Source organism: Typopeltis vanoorti, chromosome 13, assembly GCF_054136105.1.
Source record: "Typopeltis vanoorti isolate ZY-2024b chromosome 13, IOZ_Tvanoo_1.0, whole genome shotgun sequence".
Taxonomy (NCBI): Eukaryota; Metazoa; Arthropoda; class Arachnida; order Uropygi; family Thelyphonidae; genus Typopeltis; species Typopeltis vanoorti.
Genome location: NC_143561.1, coordinates 94,046,185 through 94,067,938, shown reverse-complemented (window position 1 = coordinate 94,067,938; position 21,754 = coordinate 94,046,185). Strand labels below are relative to the sequence as shown.

General features: G+C 35.2%; 1 protein-coding gene and 1 non-coding gene across 2 annotated transcripts in view; both read left to right on the top strand.

Moving 5' to 3' along the window:
* The window catches only part of LOC150100377 (calcitonin gene-related peptide type 1 receptor-like), a 30,741-nt gene extending 9,325 nt beyond the window's left edge, over window positions 1–21,416 (top strand). The window contains exons 2-18 of the mRNA XM_090402564.1: window positions 4,877–5,094; window positions 5,237–5,382; window positions 6,738–6,925; window positions 7,112–7,179; window positions 9,347–9,480; window positions 14,444–14,637; window positions 15,430–15,555; window positions 16,101–16,204; window positions 16,387–16,478; window positions 16,578–16,728; window positions 16,920–17,070; window positions 17,217–17,277; window positions 17,796–17,862; window positions 19,814–19,893; window positions 20,022–20,160; window positions 20,821–20,862; window positions 20,963–21,416. Coding sequence (XP_090258690.1) covers window positions 5,044–5,094; window positions 5,237–5,382; window positions 6,738–6,925; window positions 7,112–7,179; window positions 9,347–9,480; window positions 14,444–14,637; window positions 15,430–15,555; window positions 16,101–16,204; window positions 16,387–16,478; window positions 16,578–16,728; window positions 16,920–17,070; window positions 17,217–17,277; window positions 17,796–17,862; window positions 19,814–19,893; window positions 20,022–20,160; window positions 20,821–20,862; window positions 20,963–21,154 — 1,986 coding nt within the window. The 5' untranslated portion in view covers window positions 4,877–5,043 and the 3' untranslated portion in view covers window positions 21,155–21,416. The remainder of the gene's footprint in view (window positions 1–4,876; window positions 5,095–5,236; window positions 5,383–6,737; window positions 6,926–7,111; window positions 7,180–9,346; window positions 9,481–14,443; window positions 14,638–15,429; window positions 15,556–16,100; window positions 16,205–16,386; window positions 16,479–16,577; window positions 16,729–16,919; window positions 17,071–17,216; window positions 17,278–17,795; window positions 17,863–19,813; window positions 19,894–20,021; window positions 20,161–20,820; window positions 20,863–20,962) is intronic.
* TRNAP-AGG (transfer RNA proline (anticodon AGG)) lies at window positions 12,567–12,638 on the top strand. The gene has a single exon. It is a non-coding gene; the product is annotated as a tRNA-Pro (tRNA).
* Window positions 21,417–21,754: the final 338 nt, after the last annotated feature.

The window sequence follows — 21,754 nt, the reverse complement described above, 5'->3', positions numbered from 1 at the left end:
CAGATTATCGTAAGATGACGAAAATGTTGGACAACTCCAACTTGTCCTTCCTTGTCCTACCTTCGCACTAGCAAGCGAAATCTTAAAGTGGTGCCTAGAGGGGGTTGCTGAAGGCATCACAGCTGATGAGATCACTGCCGACCTCATCAGTCAAGGACTGACCACAATAAAAGTCAGCAGGATGCTGAGATCTGACAAAAGGCCAATGCCGCTGGTGTTGTTCGAAATCAGCAACACACAGAAAACGATATATGAAGTGACAGATATTTGCTGGCTCAAAATTACAACCGAGCCTCTAAGGAAGAAAGCATTGGCAGGGCAATGCCATAGATGCCAAAAATTCGGGCACTCTCAAAAGTTGTGCAGAGCTGCCTACAAATGTCTGAAATGTGGAGAGGGATACCAAGCTAAGATCTACACCCTGCCTGTTGTGCTAACTGTAGAGGACCACATCCCGCTAATTACAAGGGGTGCCTTTTCCACCCAAAAAAATCATGGGTCAGCAACAGTGAACCCTGCTTCCCCATGCAATGACACCATAAGCAACCAAGAAGGTCGCCTTACTGATCGAAATACCTCACTTTCAACAGCACAGGAAGGCACGCGACCTTCACCCATGACCAATACATACGCAGAGGCGGCACGAACTCAGATTCCTTCATCTCAAGCAAACAAGCTCCAAGTTAACATCAGTTCTAACTGCTTCACTTGCCACAATGCTGCACGAATTCAGCAAAGCAAGCACCTCACCATCTTCCAGAAAGAGATTTTATCTAGAAACACAATCCATATTAACAGCTCTCTACAATGTATAAAAAATTCAAACCAAACTCCCTCATGATTATAGCATGGAATGCCTGACAAATAAAATTCTTGAGCTGCAAGAATTCGCAAACAGATGCAATCCGAACATAATCTTGATTAGTGAATCACAACTCAGACCATCTAGCAACCCAAGATTAAGAGGATATATGCTATATAGGACAGACAGACTTAACTCTAGTGGTGGTGGCACAACCATTTTTATTAAAAATTATTTAAGCCACAATGTTTAATCAACCCTCAAACTTTAAACCTTGAAGTGACAGGTGTGGAAGTGCACACCAACAACGCAGGTAGACTTAAAATCTATGCAGCGTACAATCCTCCCAGCATTCCACTACTGACATCGGATTTAGATTCCATTCTCTGCTCCACGGATTTCATAATTATAGCAGGAGTCCACAAATCCAAACATACAGCTTGGTTCAGTTTGTCAATCAACTCCAAAGGCCGTACCTTATTCGTCATTCAACCGTCATTCAACCCATCAATAGTAGCTTGACCTACCGAGCCCACCCGCTACAGCCCATTAGGAAGTTCGTATGTACTAGACATAGTCATTCTCAGGAACATCAGATATCAATATCAGCTGGAGACATTAGAAGAGCTTACTTCAGATCATAATCCCATACAGCTCAAGCTAGGTACAGAGGATCAGCTCTCTCCTCAACAGTCTTTTATAGCTTTTAAGCGCAAAAAAAGAAGAAATAGACAGCTGTAAACAACCTAACATGACAAATGAACACAACAATAACATCATTCACACAAGCCACTGTCTTACAGCCGGATTCCGGAAGAGATAATGGACCTGATTAGGGCTAAAAACAAAGCCAGAAAGCGATACCACAACACGAGAGCACCACAGGACAAAACAACTTGAATAAACAGGTTAAAGAAGCTCTCCAGAAACACAGGAATTCCGAATGGGAATCTGAACTTACAGAAATCAACCCAGAAGATAACTTCATATGGACATTTCTAAAAACTCTTCGTACTTAAAGACTAACTTTTACTTCGTACTAACTTCGTACTAACTCCATCCCCCTTATGAAGACTAAACATGGAATTGCACACTGAGATGAAGAAAACGTAGAAGCCCTAATTGACAATCTGGGAAATCAGTGCAGCCCATCTTACGAAAATTTAAATATTAATCTTATTTATAAAATTCATCGTCAAGTCAGAAAAGCCTTAAGACAGCCTGAGGATGATTCAGATCTCATCACCCCCACTAATCCAACAGAAATAATCAACATTATATCCCAATTGAAGAATAAAAAAGGCTCCTGGTCCCGACGGCATCGCCAATAGAATAATAAAATTACTTCCAAGGAAGGCCATAATTCATCTAATTAGTATAACCAATTCCATATTAAGACTCTAGTACTTTCCCACAGCTTGGAAAATTGCTGATATCATCTCTCTGAAAAAGTCTGGTAATAACCCACAACTCCCCCGAAGCTACAGGCCCATCAATCTTCTTTCCTGCCTTGGCAAAGTAAGAGAAAAAGTTATCCTAACAAGGCTACAACTGACAGTGGACAAACATAAAATAATCCCAAATGAGCAATTTGGTTTTCGCAAAGCTCACAACACAGTGCAAAAAATTCATCGATTAACAGAACACATCATCCACGGTTTCAACTGGCACCTCCACACTTCTGCTGTGTTTTTGGACATTCCAAGGCCTTCGATAAGGTCTGGCATCAAGGTCTTATCTTCAAACTTATTGAAAACAACATCCCAATTAAGCGAGTAAAACTTATTAACTCATACCTTGGCGAAAGATACATGCAAGTAAAGCTTAACAGAATTGTTTCATCAAGGTGCAAGATTCTAGCTGGTGTACTCAAGGTTCCCTTCTGGCCCCACTGCTGTTCACAATTTACGTATCAGACATCTCTCTAAATTTAAGAACAACCATTACGGCCCTTTATGCCGACGACGCCGCTATTCCAGCAAGGTCTCTCAGCCCTCGCCTGGCAATCAGTAGACTCCAAGGAAGTATCAACGCGCTGGAAAACTGGTTCACCAACTGGAGGATTCAAATAAATCCCCTCAAAAGCTGAGCCATGTTATTCTCTAGAAAAAAGGTCTGCATTAAAGAAGACATCTTGCTCTCTGGTCAAAAGATCCCATCACAATCAGAGACCAAATATCTTGAGGTACTATTAGATAAGAAACTCCTTTTTAACAAGCACATCAATCTCATTGGCTCCAAGACATCCAAAGTAATAGCTCAACTCTACCCAATGGTCAACCGCAAGAGTAAACTAAACTTACAAAATAAATTACTACTTTACCGGATGGTTATACGTCCAGTTATTACTTACGCCTCACCAGCATGGAGTCATACTTCACTATCAAACTTCACTACAAAGAATCCAAAATAAGTACTTAAGGATGATCCTAGACGCCCCATGGTTTATCAGAAATTCACAGATTCATCGAGAAACCAGCATTCCATACACATCCTCCCTTCTTCGTGATCTCGCAGAAAAATTCTTCATCAAGTCAAGTTCGCATTCAAACCCGCTGATCGTAGAAGCTGTCAATTACAATGAAAGAAAGTACTACAAATACAAAAGACTGAAGGCTATTCTACTCCCAGCTGATCATAACTAATACAACTTCCACCAGAGGGCGAGCTTAAAGCTCACAAAACTCCCTTTCCCAAATAACTTCCTTTACAGACAAAGGGGAATATGAAAAGCATTTTTGCTTCACCCATCTTGACAGTAGCGTTATACGTTATATCTGCAGACAGTCTTGCTAATATAACTTCTCAGTATATTAGCTACACACAGTCTTGCTAATTTCTGGTAAAAGAAAACATTGCATTTGGCTCCTTGTTTAAAGCATTAGTAAGTGCCAGTAATGAAGAAGGTTGTCTTGGCTGTGTTCCAATTCTGTATGTCACTTCATCCAACAAATGCTCAATGAGGAACGCAGGGGTGGGGTGGGGGTTACGTTGGAACTCTGCTCACGATTTCTGATTCCGATACTATTCTCTTCCAAACGTGTTTACAATCATTGTATTGTGACATGGAGCGTTGTGTTAAAAGATGTAAGGCCATGCCCCATAAACTCTCAATATCACGATAATTGCCAATATCACGATAAACTGTCAGTTTATCGTGTCAGACAGTTTATAACTGCCTTTAATATTGATATTAGAGGCAGTTATCGTGATATTGACAACTTTGCAAGGAGAAATAAAATCTAATAAAATAATAACAATAAAATTGAAAACATAAAATAAGTAAACCCAAGTATAAAAAAAAAAAAAAAAAAAAAAAAAAAAAACACCTTCACTGAAGAATGAATTGCTATGCTCACCAGGCTATTACAAAATAATATATTCTGTAATGTGTAATAATATTTTTTCCTCGATGAATTTTTTTTTTTTTTTTACTGTTTCTTTCAAGGGCAGTCATTCTGCTACCCCAAATGATGTGGTACCTGGCAAAGGCAATTGACCTCACGCGATGATGGAAGACTAAAACATCCTGCATCTGAAGCTATTTTCAGACCATCCTTCTATTCTTTTTGACTCAACTTTTTTTTTCAGAATAACTCATCGCGCGCGCGCGCGCGCGCGTGTGTGTGTGTGTGTGTGTGTGCGCTCGAGAGTGTGATTTCAGAAGTCTCAAAATTTGCGAATAAAGACGTATTCATGATATTGCTTAAAATGTCTAAAAAGAAGCAGCTCAATCGGATTAAAATATAGGGAGAGATTCTCCTTATAAATCTGTACAATGGTGCATCGCTCGAATGTTGTCAAAACTTACGTGGGTGCATATTACGTTATATGAAGATCAACTGACAATTTCCTCATTTCTGATCAAAATAGAAGGCAGGAATATAAAGAAGGGATAAGAGAGGAAAATTAATTGTCGATTCGATTTACATAAGATGATGTTATAGGCATAACGATATATAATAAATACTGTATATTATTAAATAAAATACATTTTTCTTCATTCTAGAAAAAAACGTATTCAAATATCCTTTGCGAACTGAATAGTGGGTTTGAATTGATTTGTTATTGCAGGATCGAAGAGGAAACCGGAAAAGCGGCCATATTCTTCGAGACTGTCACTTTCCCGCTTGTCTTTAGACAAAAACATCATGAGAGAACTAAGGATCTTCCTTGCCATTGAACCCACTTGCTCGGACCTCTGAAGGCTACTACGATTGTTCCAGACTTCAAACTCTCTTATGATGGATCTGCTGATGTTTTTAGCCTTCTCTCTTTACTGCTCCACTCCGGTAAGTAAGGAACAAACAGGACTTTAGAACTTGTCCAATATTTATATTAGATGATAAACCTGAATATTAACTTCATAAAAAAAGTTAATATTAACATAACCAGGAATTTAAGATAATCTTATCATTTATTTTCTTGCTACAGATTTCCTCGAATACTTTAAACACTTCAATTCTTTGTCGATATAATATCCGACAGGATTTCCTTGCCTTTCGCATATCTCCCAAAATATCATGTGCTCGCTGTTACTTCTGTTTGCCCAATACGGCATTTAAAGACCCTAAACTTAGGTAAGTCGTTTAATTTAGAATCTAAATATGTATAAAGCGATAAGTCGTGAAGCAATTGCTCTGCTATTGGCTGTTCCAAGTTTGCATCAAATTACTTGTCAGAAAACTTTAACACAAATCAAAACGCTACTTTGGTTTATTTGTCTTATTACATATAAATATTGTTCATAATGAATATGATCAAACTTATGATTTTAAATGGTTTATCACTATTTTACTCATGTGACTATAATAAGACAAAGAAATTGGAATTTAAAAAAAAAACATACTTTCTGTAATCCAGAGTATTTTAATAAGTTAATAAACCCTTTTATTACTTATATATGAAACATATGAAACATAATAATTCAATTGGTAGCTCGTGAGATGCGGTGATTGATTCATTCAATCCAATAACCCTTGGAGGGTAATGGATGGCAATGCTGTAGCCAATAAAGTTCTAACTGAGGTTCGGCTATTGCTGTTACCTTCCTGCCATGATCAGAGCTTCAATAGCTCAATAACACCTTATCTCTACACTGTCCTCTACAACTATGTACCTAGAAACGCTTTCTAGGTACATAGTTACTTCTTTTTTTTTTTTTTTACCCGTTAAGTATCTCAGTCACTTTCTTTAAATTCAAACATTAGCTCATTCACTGTGTAGCATCAGACCCATGTTCTAACGAAGTATTCCCCCCCCCCTTAAATGCTCATGATGGTATGCACATTCCTTCTAAATCAAACAAAGAAACAAATATATATATAATAAAATTTGACGCTGAAATGTCTTCGTGTGACATCTGCTGCTGATTTTTCACGCAACAGTAAAATGTTTGCTATGATGTCATTCGATAGTAAAAGTAAATCTCGGTGAAAGCGATCTGTGTTCGAGAATAAAGAACGAGTATGTTGAAATTGACTGAGATTTTTTTAAAGCGCTGTTAAATGCAGGTCTAATGGAAGGGAAAATCAATTGTGGACTAATTCGGCTCTTTTCGTTTCTTGAATCGCTAGGAAACAAATTCAGTAAAGCCCACTGTTAAACGCTATAGAAAACTATTGTAGCATATTTCAAATAACAGTGAAAAGCTGTCTTTGATGGGCCCAAATAAATAGTCGATTTATTTCTCGCAATCGATCATTCTTGTTTCATCTTCGTGGTATCTTAAAAAGAATTATCAGCCTCTTCAATAATAATAAATTGTATTAAACCGCAATGTGTGCATAATTTTTGTCCCTTAGTATATATCTAATTCGTGATAATTGCAGCTATTAAAACTGTCTTGAAATTATAACTATATAATAAAATAATTTAAATTACATTTAACAGCATGAACTCTTTTTAACGTGATATTTAACATGATTTTTAACAGATATGACTCGCAGCAAGAAGAGCTCATCGACATGGACAATAAAACTGTCGTTGCAGAACTCGACCAGCCACACGAAGCTATTCTGAACTCTTTTATTTCGAGTGAGTTCGCTGATCAATGGATTTCTTGTTGCCAGGGAACAGTTTCACATCCCAAAACACTCACTACACCAAAATATTCGTTAGTGGGTGAGCGTCAAATTTTAATTTTTCGAGTATCTGGAATTTGAAACAAGTTTATCATTAAAAATTAACTGTAAATAATTTTCTAATTGGCAGATTAATTTATTTAATTCCATTCTTTCAATGTAGATTTATGACAGTAAAACCCTAGAATTCTTTATTGTTTAGTTGGTTCTTTTGTTTTCTTAAAAGCAAGGACAACGAAGATAAAGACCTCCAATAAACTGGATCTACCATCAAATCAAAAACAATTTTTCAAGGTAAGTGATAAAAGATGTGACTCATATACCCATAAATATCGTATTTAAAGATATCTAGTTTTTGACCAGATGTAAAGGTGGTTTCGATACTACTAACATAAAAGCTTTAGTCTCTAAGGTAGTGTAGATAAAAATTTCTGAAACTTAATAGCCCTTCGGCTCACTGGTTGATATTATTATCTATTTTCTAACTTGTTTTTGCTTTGTATTCTTAGAACTACTTCAATTTTGATAACTTCTGAATGGTTGTGCGCCACTTAACAGACACCTTAATGCAAGTGTTATCTTTTTCCTGTAAACTATTTAAATTGCTGTAGTGTGAAGCTACCTCACTGTCCATTATTACTGTATTAAGGATGCATCAAGGCGCCTTAGTACCAATTCAATTTTAACTGTATCTTTTGAATTTGTTATTCCCTATTCATGCAGATTTAATAATACTAAGAATACTTAATTGCTGAGTATTAGTTGCTAATAATTAACTCAGCATACAAAAATAAATAACAATTTGTAAAAGATAAATGACAACCAAATGGTTTATAGACGTTTTCTTGCTCAGACTGCATTTGTTTTTTCCACTCTAGTTATCATAATGAATCTGTTTGCCAGCGTTGTAACTAGAGCACAGCGATGAGTATCTTACCCTTGACATAACTAAGTCAGGATCGCAGCATATACTAAAAGTTTACATTAAAAACCATTTGAAGAATAGTTTCCGGGTTATTTAACCTTCAGACCAACATTAAGCTACTATAGGTTTACAACCAGTTCACGGGTAACTTGCCAATAGATTTTTCTGTGTTCGCAAAGCCATTGGCAAGTCTCTTCTTTTTCGGGTGTTTTATATATAATATTTAAATGTATTTTCTCTATTGCTGGTTCTTCTTAACTATGTTATTATTTCATTTCTTTAATGATTAAAGATAGTATTTTTTTTCTCATAAATTTCATTTCGGCTACAGTTAATCTTTGCTCATATTTTTGTTTTTGTTTTATTATGCAAATTTGTGTTGGTATAGTTAGCACGCATTAGACTGAGGATAAGCACAGAATTTCTTATATTTGTTATTTTTCTGTATTTTGTAATTTCATATTTATGTTCTCTCCATCTTCATATGAAGTCAGTCATTCCAAAACATCAAAAGTATTAATTTGTTCGTACGTTTTTGTTATTGGTTTGATAACTTATAAAGGTTTTGATAAATGCTTGTCTATTTTGCTTCTAGTTGGATCTTGACCTTTAAAAGCTATTGTTTTTGAATTTTCTGTTGAGATTACCATTCTGAAATCTCTAACTGTTTATTTTACGTTTAGAATAGTTTTCATTCAAAATATATTTATCTTCTAGTCATTATCATCACCAAAACAAAAAAGGCGTTTATTTAAATTCCCATTAGAACATAGCTCATTATTTATGTTTTTTTTTCTCTTTCATTTTTTCTTATTATTTCATTTAAATATATATAGTACATAGTAAATACAGTTGCAGATAGAGAATATCCCTGACCAACTGCTTGGTGTATTTCCTCTCAAGATGACAATTCAATTAGCGAAATATGTTTTTGAAAATTCGATTGGTATGAGATTCTAAAATCACAAGGAACTGGGTTAATCCTTTCGAAGTTCCTATTTTTTTTTTAAGTCACAAAAACGTTTGTAATTTCGAAATATCAAGAGGGCCAAAATACTGCTTTCCAGCAAAACATAAGGTGACATGTTTACAGCGTATATATATATGTAAATATATAACCTTACAGGTGCTTAAGGCAGTAGTCCCACTGTGATTTAGTTTGCTAACAAAGAGAGAGGCATATATTCTAAATGATTTTATATTACAAAACTATTAAGCGTCTACGATTTAAAATTTCGCTTACATTTTAAAGAGAAATTCAACACCCTTAGAAACTGAAAATCCTTCCATCAACTATAAAACTATAAAGCTAATCACATTCTAATCTTTGAATTGTATTCGTTTAATTGGTGGATAAGAAAATTCGTGATGTCCTCGAGTTTAAATTATTTTTCTAAACACAGAACACTTCCAAACACAGCATTAAGCGGTATATCATTTTTGAGTCCTTTTGTGAACCGAGAATCATCATGTTATCTTTCAATTCGAAACAATATCACCATGAATTCTTTAAAAAGTATTTTTTTCTTATTTCAGAATTCTGTGCAAAATACCTGCAGGATGAAGAATGGGATCATTGTGGGTACTGATGTGTTTCCAAAAGCGTCGTGTAGTCTGTGTTTCACTGCATTGCCTAAGGAGGCTTTCTTCAATAAAACCAAAGTATTCAGGTAGGAAAACGCAAGTGAAGATGAAACATTAAATTACCCTAAAGTATACTTTAAGGTCAAAATAAGCCTATAGGATCATTTGGAATTGGATAGTACAGGATATTGTTGGGGACTTAGGCCTCTTCTGGTCCTACATTTGGGACCATGGTACACATACTGGCCACTGAATTAGTTGCCTATCCTTCAATCTTAGTCTTAGTAAGAGCAAGAATTTGATCTGACCATCTCCCATGGAACCTGTAATTTATTTTTGCTTCTAGTAAGAAAAATAGACGGACCAAAAAAATCTGAGGAGTGGTCCAAAAATCTGAAGATTCTTCTTTCCACCGTTTACTGAGATTCATTTCAAGATTTAATTGATCTCTGATGCTCACGTTGGTTCTTTTCTCTGTCCCAAGGAACTCAAAGCATCCTTCTACAGGCAAACATTTCAAAAGCAATGATCTTAACTTCTTTGTTCAGTGTCCATGATTCAGTGTCCATAAAGAACCGCAGATCATTGGTCTTCATAAATATTTTTCTAGTCTTCCAGATCTGGCAAGCTGAATCATTGCGGATCTTTTTCGAATTTCATATTGAAATCCAACTTCTTCTTCCATATGACTCCCGTTCGCCAAGACTAACTGGTCCAGATATTTGAATCACATCAGAATGTCAGTGTTCATGAATTTTTAAATTTATCAATAAACTTTACTACTCAAGAAACTCTACCGCACAAACCACACAGTTTCACACAAATAATATACTGTGTTAGGGTTAGGGACCACGAGATGTACTCCTTTTTGGAGGGACTAAATGTACTCCTTTTTGGAGGGACTTCATGTACTCCTTTTTGGAGGGACTAAAGAATGCGATAGCAATTTTTTAATTTATATTTACAATACTGTATTTAAAGACTCTACTTACAATAAGTGTGATCTTTTTTATTCTAATAATAGTGATTATTCTTGTGGTATAATACAATTGCTTGCATCCACGAAGAATTGTGTTATTATTATCTGAGGATGATATTGATGAGAACGTGAAACATACACACATACATGATACCTAGGAATGTAATGGTGCATCGCAGAACTAGAAAACGTGGGTTTGTATATGCTTTGCATTATATATCCATGGTACAATTGGAAGAACAACAGGACATTGCACCCTTTGATTGGAAAATAAAAAACCTGATTTCGACCTGAATTCAACCAAAATACTGACAACAACAACAACAGGCTCGTTGGTTTGGGGATATGATTCTCATTTAGGATGCAAGAGGTCCCCTGACGAGCTCTCAAGGTTTTTTACTTTCTTCATTCTCCTTTTTCGAATGTATTTCCGTTTATTTATGAACAATAATATGAAACTGAATGTTTTTAAATGACTTTACGTAAGAGTGTAAACTTACAGGAAGTATGTGATCTAATACTTATGTTATGGTCTCTCAAATTTGATTAGGAACGTCGAAATGGCGTTCAAAACAAAAAATGAATAGACCGTTTCATTGTTTGTATCCGCACTTCCAGGACTATCCACATTCAAACATCAAAATTTCGTATACTTTAGCATGCGTCCCTATTGCATTACTTTGCCCATTCGTCTCCCGTTCTGCATTAGCACACCAGAACCAAATACATAACAACATCGATATTCATACTTCACACTTTTTGTCAGTGAATGCTATTGAAAACTATCCACTTACATTTTAACCAAATTAATTGGAGTTTGGGAGTTAACAACTATTTGCATTGCTAACAACTCAACTCACGGTGGTTTTAGTGCTATCAAACCTCATATCCGTTCTAGAATCCTTCGGTTAAACAAGATCCTTGTATTTTTATGGTAGAAAACCAGAGTGAAGACTTGGTTACTGAACATATGTTATCATCGGAAGAGAAAATAGCTGATTTATGGAACACAGAAAAATAAATAAATGAAATCTAGATCAGTTATAGGACAATGTAAGGAGACTGATTTTTTTTTTAATATGAATTCGATCGACGGAAGGTTGTAAACCCATAATAAATTAGTATTAGTGCACTGGTGGGAGGGGATCAACGGATAGTGGTCTCATACCAGGTGGTGGAATTCATTTCCTAACTAAGCCACCACCACTACTACTACTGCCAATCAACTTGAACAAAGCAGAACCATTTTGAAGAAAACTATAGAAACTTGTTAAGGAAATTTTAACTATAATGAACGTCGAAGACACATTCAAAGAGATGACTATCCTATGCTCGGCCTTTTGTATTGAATAATTTAGAGGGCAATATCCCAATACATGAGCACTTTTAATGCAATATTAGAAATGCAAGATCATTACTGCACATGGTAAACCTATCGCAATGTTTTACAACAATAATTCAAATACCACTTGATGGCATCTCGCCTCAGCCTCCATAGCTCAGTTGGTATCAACGACACTCTTTGGTTAGAAATACCTGGGTTCGAATCCTGTTTAGAACACAAAGTATTTTTTATCTGAAGGTGAGTCAACCGGTCTCATCCGTGGTTGTATGAGTTTTTTCCTTCTCGGAAACCTGGGCCTTTCATCTCACAAAAGAAGCCACCTGGTCATAAGAACGTGCGCAGCTTACAGACATAAGACTGGCAATCATACTTTTGGGATTGCTGCCGAAACAGCATTAGATGCTTCAGCTCTAATTCTGAAGATTACAATCTCTCTCTCTCTCTCTCTCTCTCTCTCTCTCTCTCTCTCATGGCTATCGCGAGACTATGCGGACACCCCTGACTACTTTAAAATTTCATGAATAAAAACAAGTTTCGGAAAAAAAATTAACTTAATTAATTAAACTCTACTAATCTATTAAATAGTGTCCATTTTCCATAGCGCCTGTTTCAGGTGTTATTTAGAACAGCACCAGCGTTATACAAGAGTCTACATTTTCTAATTAATTATCGCATGTAAAGAGATCAAATAATGATCAGTTTAAATTGAATTATATTATTTATTATGACTGCTGGAAGAAAAAAAGTCTGTATAACACAGTATTAATTCAGCAATATTTATAATAATAATACCTGGTGGATATTTATCTTAAATTATATGAAATGAAAGTATAAAACAAAAACAGCATGGCTCGTTGGTCTAGGGGTATGATTCTCGCTTAGGGTGCGAGAGGTCCCGGGTTCAAATCCCGGACGAGCCCAATATGTTCTTAGTTTTTTCGTTAATTGTTTTTCGAACGAATTTTCGTTTATTTCTCAAAAATAATAAGAATAAATTTGATTGTTTTTAATGAATTTTCGTAAGCATATAGACTTACAATCAGTGTGCGATTCAAACGGCAATGCGAACGATAATATCAGTTTAATCTGAAGAACAGATATACAGGACGTATCTTCCTCAAATTTTTCATTCATTAAAAAAAATATATATATATATATATATAAAACATATTTATGACAAATGCATTATGGTGTACTACCTATGTAATATGTAGCCATACTACATTTAATAATATCTCATTATTAAAATGAGGCGAATATTATTAAAAATTTAACCCTTATGCGATAGTGATGTAGCAGGAATATTCTTCCATTCCTTGTACAAAGCTATCTCCATTACTGATGACGGCCGCTGGTCTCAAGATCAAATCCGGCGTTCTAATTCGTCTCAAAATGTTCGATGGGGGTTGAGGGCTGGAATTTGAGCTGGCCAGTCCAACACTTCAACGTTGTTTTGTGGAAATCAGTCTCGGACACGCAGTGCAGTGCGGTATAGAGCATTGTTGTGCTGAAGCATGCAAGGGTCACTGAAGTACTTCCACAACGTCGAGAGTATTAAGTTGTCCGGGTAGCAGTCAGACGTCATAGGTTTGGGCACGTTCGCCAATGTCCAAGCCCTATCCAACTGAAACACTCCCTACCATTACCGAACCTCCACTAAACTTGACAGTTGGAATAATGCAGTCCTGACGAAACTGTTCCCCTGGTAAACTCCAGATCCAAACACTACCTTTAGGGTGAAACATCTGGAAGCGAATTGATTAGAACCGTAAATGATTAGAATCCTTTTCTAATCATTTACGGTCCAGGAACGGTGTGAAAGACACCAGTCAAACATCAATCCAAAGAGGGGGGAAGGGAGCTTGTTCGCGCAGCTCTGCCGTGGTAACTAAGTTGCAGGCAGTTCTAGTGTGGACAGATGTCCCTGCAGCATTTTCCAGGTTGAGTGCGAGATCCGCCACTGATGACTTGCACGATGCTCGTACATTCCCAGACAAAGCTCGTCAATCACGATCAGTTCATCGAGATTGGTCAACTTATCGAGAACTTTCTCTACGAATGACATAAGCAACGGTGGATTTCGGTATACTGAGATGGGTAGCAATATCAAGGACAGAAAGACCACTGATGTGGCACCCAACTGCCATCCCAGGTTGGAAGTCTGTCAGTTCAGCTGAAAGTGGCAACTTGACATCGAGTACAGTGCGAAACATGCAGCACATCCCATCTTTCATTACAGGATTTACGGAGACACTCCCTGAATATTTGCATGTGGTAGGATCCGAACTTTGCATGGGACGTAAGGTGTCCATATACTTTTGTCAACATAGTGTACATAACGATATATAGAACAATTCATGTTGTAACTGCTATCAGTGAATGCAATATATACTATTAATTCAGCTAGTCAATCAGCATCTAGCTATTATAAACGACTACTTGATTGTTTTAATTTTATTTAAAAAAAGTTAATATGTAAAAAATATACTTAACAGCCAACTTATCAAAGGATATAGTTTAACTTTTTTATCAGTCATATAATATTTTTGCGAAAACTTTGTCATTGTTTGCAAATTAAGAGCTTTAATTTTGCATAAAATTATTAAAACTAATTACCAGTAAGTTTTAAAAAAATTCTATTACTTTAATAACTGTTTTCTGTTGTTCCATATGTGTGACTTTATTTCGTGTATATCTTATTGATATCTCATATTTTTTGTACTAGGATAGATCCAACGACTTTTGAAGTGTTTCGCAGTTCCAATGTCTCCATAAGATTCATTGCTGATCATAAAAATCCAGATGAGCTTCTTGTGAACAGCCTCATGTCACCGCTATATGTTCGAAAGTGGGAAGCATGTTGCGAAGCGGCAATCAGTTGCTGTGAGACCATGCAGAACGAACCCATTCGGAACACAAGTAAATATTAGACACTATTTCAAATGTAATATTCATAATTATGTATAAATTTAAAACTTCTATATATAAAGGCTTTAAAAAAAGACTCAAAATTTTAACTTCCTTTATGGCATGTAAATACAGTATTATATTTTAATAGAAGTATGGTTTCTTGGATAAGCATTTTTAAATTGATGAAATGGAATGAAGTTTACATTGAGTCGAAACGCCCTCTTTATTCCGATTTTGGAAACTAGTTTCGTTTGCTGAAATGCACAGCACGCTGATAGACCATATTATTGATTATTGTATTGAAGAGTCATTAAACTAACTAGTCCGTTTTTATTTCCAAATATTTGAAAAGGAAGTAATATGTTTGAAAAGACCTCAGTGAAGTGTTAGCAAATGATTTTGAAATACCAAGAGAGTACAAAAGCTATACTAGCGCCCAGAATGCCAAGAATTCATTTAGACGGAAGAGATGGGAACTAAAAGGAAGTAAGCCGTCACGAGAAAGTAAATAAAAATATAAATTAAAAATAAATAAATAAGAAGAAACATTCGACATATTCTATCCTTCTTCCTGTTTTAAACTTCATGCTGACATTTATTGCTACCAGACATTAGACTCTCTTCTCACGTCATACAACCTATAGTTTTGATCGCACTGCAAAATGATTTATTCCATGCAGTACTTTCTTTTAACTACCTTATAAATACTGTGTACTACTTTGAAATGTTCATTTCGACATATTCAAAATATATTCGCTCTCTGCAATGAATTAATAATGATTTATATCCTAATATTATTAGCGGATCCTTATTGTCCACGTTTATGGGATGGCTGGAAATGTTGGACGGATACTCCAGGAGGTCAACTAGCAAGAGGCCCTTGTCCAGACCACGTTTATTTTTCGAGTAGTCCTCCAAAGTGCACACGTAAGTAGAGTTAGTCGTAAGATAAAGTTCACATTACTTTAAATACTAGCATAGTCTGCTATTACTATTTGTCCAGAATGCTAAAGAAAGTATTAAGAAATTTGTTTTTAAACTAACGAAAAAAAAAAAAAACAGGAACGTTGCACCTTGATACACAAAAAATTCATAATACCCTTTGCTATTTTTAGTAACAACATACGGGGGCAATAGCGACACTGTGCAAAATATATTATTAACTGATTGATGAAGTACCTGAATCCACCAATAGTCGGGATTGACTATATACAACTTAGTATATATAAATAAGGAAAAACTTCTATAACAATGTATGTATTAATCTGCCATGTCTATCACACTCGTCTTTGGAATATCAGTAGCATATTTACGTACAGAAAATTAAAGGCAACTAATCCAATCTTATGTCATTTTCATTCTGACCAACCTTTTAGCATTTGCTTTGTTTTTGTCAGTTTAGCTTCTGGATGAACTAGCTCTTGCTCCAATAGAATGATTAAGTGTTAAATAATAAAAAATTTTATTTACAGATTTTGCAACAAAACTGTGTTGGCCAAATGGAACATGGTATATATATTCTAATGGAAATATTAGGAACGAGTTTTCCAACTATACCACGTGTATAAACACTGAGGTCAGTACACAATTTATAGTTAGAATAGAAAATGTACAAGAGCTTAATAGCCTGGAAAGGAGATGAATGATGGATAAAAAATATAATAATATTTTTTGAATATCTTATTCTCTCTTACAACGTTTATGTTTTAAGACCAAATGCAAGTATACTTTATTATTCTGACTGATGCTTATTTCTAGGCCATGAAAGCCAAATTAGATGTCCACATAGCTATGTTGACGATCTCTGGTGTTTTCCTGATTCCAGCTCTTGTTATATTTTCTGTATACAGGTAAGCCAACTAAAACCATATCTGTGAAGTTAAATTCATGTAAAAAATGAATATTTTGCATCAATAATTTATACAAACTCTTTCTATCTTTCTCTACAGACAACTAAAAGTGTACCGCATTGCCATTCATCGCAATCTTTTCATATCGTTATTTATGAATTCTATCATGGTGATTACCTTCGAAAGCTACGTTATGTATGATGAAACTAAACCAGTGGAAAATAGGGATACAATTCTGGACCAGAATGGAGTAAGGAAACTGATTTATATGATTTCATTATTAATGTTAGTTTCTATTTGTTCGGTCAAAAGCAGTCTTAACTTTTGAGAACCATTTCAATCAATCGAAACTCACAATTATTTTTTAAATAGTGAATTTTGGTATTTAAAATTAACAACTTTAGCAAATTTGTATACAGCTACTTCTTCCTTTTCTTAAAGGTCGTATGTAAAATTATCGGTCTTCTGATGAAGTACTTCAGACTGTCCACCTATCTATGGATGATGTGCGAAGGTTTTTATTTACACAAACTGATCGTTGCAGCCTTTGCTAAACAGAATAAGCTAACCATGTTCTACATCGTAGGTTGGGGTAAGTTATCATAATACACTAGTATGGATTACAATAACGTGATCAAAATGAATTACGTTTTCTGTGATCTTAATATCTTCTTCTTTTTTTTTTTTTTTTTTTTTTTAAATATCTTCTTTACTGTTTTGTCATTTTTTCTCCCATAGGTTTACCTGTCATTCCCGTAACCATTTACGCTATTTTACGATCACAACTGCTGGACGAAAAGTAAGTATGCAGTTATAATGGAATGAGTGCTATTCTAAATTGCCATTTTAGAAATGGAGTGCCTTTAAAACATCGCCTCATAACTGAAAATACTTCATGTTAGGAATGCTGTTTTTGGTGCTACGAGGCACAAATTCATTAAAATTGGCCAAAAATGCCTTTCTTTTATTTGGTTCAGTGGTATTTAAAACTGGTCATGAAAAACTTTGAAGACTGGCTTTAATTTGAGTAAATTAATTTAGAATGCATTTGATTTGAAGAAATCAAATTATTTCTTCAAATGTACAAAATTTGATTCGAATTGAGTTCCTTTTTGATCATCAAATGCATGATTGTTGATGAACACACCTACATTTCAAATATTTTAATCTTTCACAATAAACATTTTACGATTCTTTCTTTCTTTGAAAAAAAAAAAAAGAAAAAAAAAAGTAAAGTATATAAACATAACATTGCTGTTTATGTATTTGTTTATTATTTTTTATATTAGTTTTATTTATTTATTATTATTTTTATAGCTGTTGGGCTATACGAGGCGGAACTCTAGAATGGTCCATTAACATCTTTATGTTAGCGACAATTTTGGTGAGTTATTCTTGTTTAATATTTATCTTTTATCCACGTATAAAGGTAAGTTTTACTTCTCACCTTCTTTGAATATATACGTTCATCAACATTCTACGTCAATATATAATACTTAAAATATTTAAGTATTATATACACTGAGCTTTCACTTAAATATAGACACCCACTAACAGCATTGTTAGTCCGCCATGCATTCAGATTAGTTTCGGCACAAGTTTCCTGAAACACTCCACAGGTATCCTGTCATAGTGATAAAATGAATTCCTGCAGTTCTATCAGAAAACACTTCATCTGCTGGCACTGAGTCTCTGTCACAACCATTTCGCGCCACCACATCATCAATATGCTCAATAAGACTGAGATGGGAAATGGGAAGGAATCCATTAAAATACGTTCTATCATGCTCCGTAACCATTCCTGGATAGCGCTTGTCCTATGACAGGATATGTTATTCTGTTGAGTGTCTATCATATGTGCAGTAAATGACGAATATAGGTGGGTGTACTTTGTCAGCCTTGATATTGACGTACGCCGTTACCGTCCAGTCCTTGCTCTTGACAAAACAGTGGGTTTGGAGTGATAGGAGAACATTCCTGGCCATCACTTCTCCTACATCACCACCAGCAGCGGCGCTTTATATTGTTGTGATAAGCAGAATGGATCATGGCTTCGTGTTGATGTCGCCATATCGTTGTTCTTCCGTCCGTATGCAATAAAGAAACCAAAGTAATCATTCCATGAGCCTTCATATCAGTTCGAATCCCGTGCAGGACGCAGAGCCTTGATAAAGGTGAGTTATCCTGTCTCATACGGAGGTGGAAGGGGGTCTTATCCGAGAAACTCAGGTTGTTATTCCGAAGAACAGGCAAACTGGCCACATATATCCTCAGTTGCTTTGGCCGTAAGTGGAAACAATCTAATCCCAATCTAATTCATCACTTCATGTATGCTTTCTCAAGTTCTCTAGTGTCCAATGCTGATGTGATGTTCTTCCACCCCACCCCCTCCGTCCCCATCTCAGCCCTGGCAACTTGCTTTGGTTAGACAGGAGTGGTATTTCCATGATCGTCTGCTGTTATACCCTACTTCTGGTGTAGGGTATAACAGCAGACGTATGGTGTTTTCAGAAATACTCCATAAAAGTCGTAGATGTATCGTGCATGACTCGACCATTTGTAGCATGTTTAGAGGATTCGGCAATCCTGTCGATCCTCTATGCATCTCTTGCATCGATCAGCTCTTTCCATTATTCGATGTTCGCTGTTTATGAAATCTTCTGAGTATACTTAAGACGGTGTTTTACGTGGTCATCTTAGAAAGACATTTGCAGGATATTCTTGTCGGCCAGTCTGCCTTCCGCTATCATCCTTTCCTGATGATTCCTTTAAACAAATGAAGACCTGTAAGAAAACTCTAACAAATAAAGTAAATTATTTATATTTTAGGATCTAATTTTTTTGGGGGAAACTAAATTTAAATAAATTTGATAATTTTATGACGTTTACAAATGTGATCAACAACCGATGTTAAAGTTGAATTCTTAATAGTTAATGTTCAATTATCTTTTGACATTTTTTGCACATTCAGTTAATACACAGGGCTACCATTTTCTATTTTTATTCCAACTGAATCCTTTTTTCATAAGACGGAAACAGCTGATCAATCTGCTGTGCATAACTAGTGAAGAATTACACAGCAGATTGATCGTTTCAAATTACAAATTAAATTCTTGCACATCTTTTCGAAATAAAGTTCCATTTATAAATATTCCCTGCACTAATTCTCCACCGAAAATAATGAAACCAAAGTGAGATCAAGAATATTATTTTCAAACAGCAACCAAACCTTCCGAAAATTTAAAATGTCAACTTCGATTCATTTCTAAATATAAAAAATATTCTTGTGATTCTTGGTTTTCAATAACAAACTTATTCATCTTTTCTTCTGACAGGTGAACATAATATTCCTGATCAATATAATCAAAGTATTGTATACCAAGCTTCGAACCACCAGCGAGCCAAGCCAATTCAGGTATTCATTCCTTATTCTAAGTTTTCAAAGTGAATGAAACATTTGCTGTGGAACAGTTCTTGAAGAGCATTCCTTTACAGCATCATCTTTTAGTATTAATAATAATATCCATATTGTTTTTAATGCAGGCGGGCCTTTCGGGCAACAGTAATGCTGGTGCCTCTCTTTGGTATTCACTTCGTTACATTGGCAGTCAGTCCAAGTTCTGGCAGTTGTACCGCTATTAACGTATACGGCTACTTTGTCAACATCGTGGATGGAATTCAGGTAAATTAATATACCGTATAATCATCATTTGTATAAGCTATCTTGGAGTATTCAGTAAGAAACTTGCATCAACAAGTTTTTAACCCTATGTTAGGAAAGCTCTCTTTCGAGCGTGGTTAAGTTAGCCAATTTCATGCTCGCGTATTTTCATAGTGACTGAGGGGAAACAAATATTATTTTTCTCTGAAAATTAATATTTGTTTCCCCTCAGTCACTATGAAAATACGCGAGCATGTTAGATCCACTAGAATTCGTTTGGACCAGTATGATCACTGGCTAAAACCGATTCTAGTGGATCTAAAATGTATTGTCAAAGTAAGCAAATGTGTTTACTTTGACAATACATTATGACAGTGAAAATAACGACTGCATGAGTGATGCCAATGCAATATTTCAGTTAATTATATATGCTGATTAATCTCATCTTCCAAAACCAATATACACCATAATATTGCTCTATTTGTCATTGTAATAACAAACAAAACTTTGCACCTAGCTTAGGACAGTGGGGATGTGAAGGTATGTTATTAGATATAACCCAATAACACTTCAGTTCCCTTGCTCTTATATATTCTGCATCTGCGCATGTACGTTCAAAACTTTTAATGGGATCAAATTATACATTGTTCATAAACGACTCTTTTCATGTTTCTTTTTTAGGGATTTTTGGTGAGTGGACTCTTCTGCTATACCAACAACGAGGTAAGTGGGGTTTTCTTACTAAAAATTTAACATATCACCAAATGGTAATATTATATTATCTATTAGTAAAAATGTAAGAGTTTTACATATTGTCTTATAGGTGAGGACCCTAATAAAAAAATCCATCGCCAAATTCAAGTTGAAACATGGTATAGATGACACCTGGGTGAAGCAATCACGGACGAGCATTTCATTCTCTACCCAGATGTCAGTACAAGAACATCACAATCAAAAGAACGCGAAATCTGGAGAGTTTAAATTAACAGAAAGACCGACGTCTCCAATAAAATAAATAAAGGTCGAATAGTTGGATTTGGCCTTTTGTTACAAACACTTCAAAAACCAAAGCATCGAACTGAATGCAACAATTGAAGTCTATAAAGTTCAAGTTCTTGTTTTTATTTGCAGACTTACGAAGTTATTGTTTCTGAAACTCTATGAAAAATAGACGAAGAATAAGATGCCAAAAGTGGAAGAACTGTTGAAGTCGAGGAATGGAGCGAACATTAGTCGTTTAGCTTGATATTTATTTAATAAAATTTATTTAATAATAAGGGTTTTCTTGTTGAATTTTCATATTTATGTTGCCCATCACCCTAATGAACAAAATAGCAATGTGCTAGAATTTCCATTGCGATATCAATTACAAATTAAATTAAAAGCTAAGCGAATTTGGAAAAAAAATCAAAATTTTTGTGAACCCTACTGGAGGTGCATGAAATTGATACAGCCGCAATATTCGATAAAAAATACGAACTCAAAAACATACGCAGTCATAGTCGCATATCAGATTTCAGAAGGATAAGTAGATAAAATAAAAACGCAATCTCGGCGCTTTTTTTTTTTTTTTTTTGCTGGGGCATAAAAATAGAAAGAATAAAAAAGTGAATAA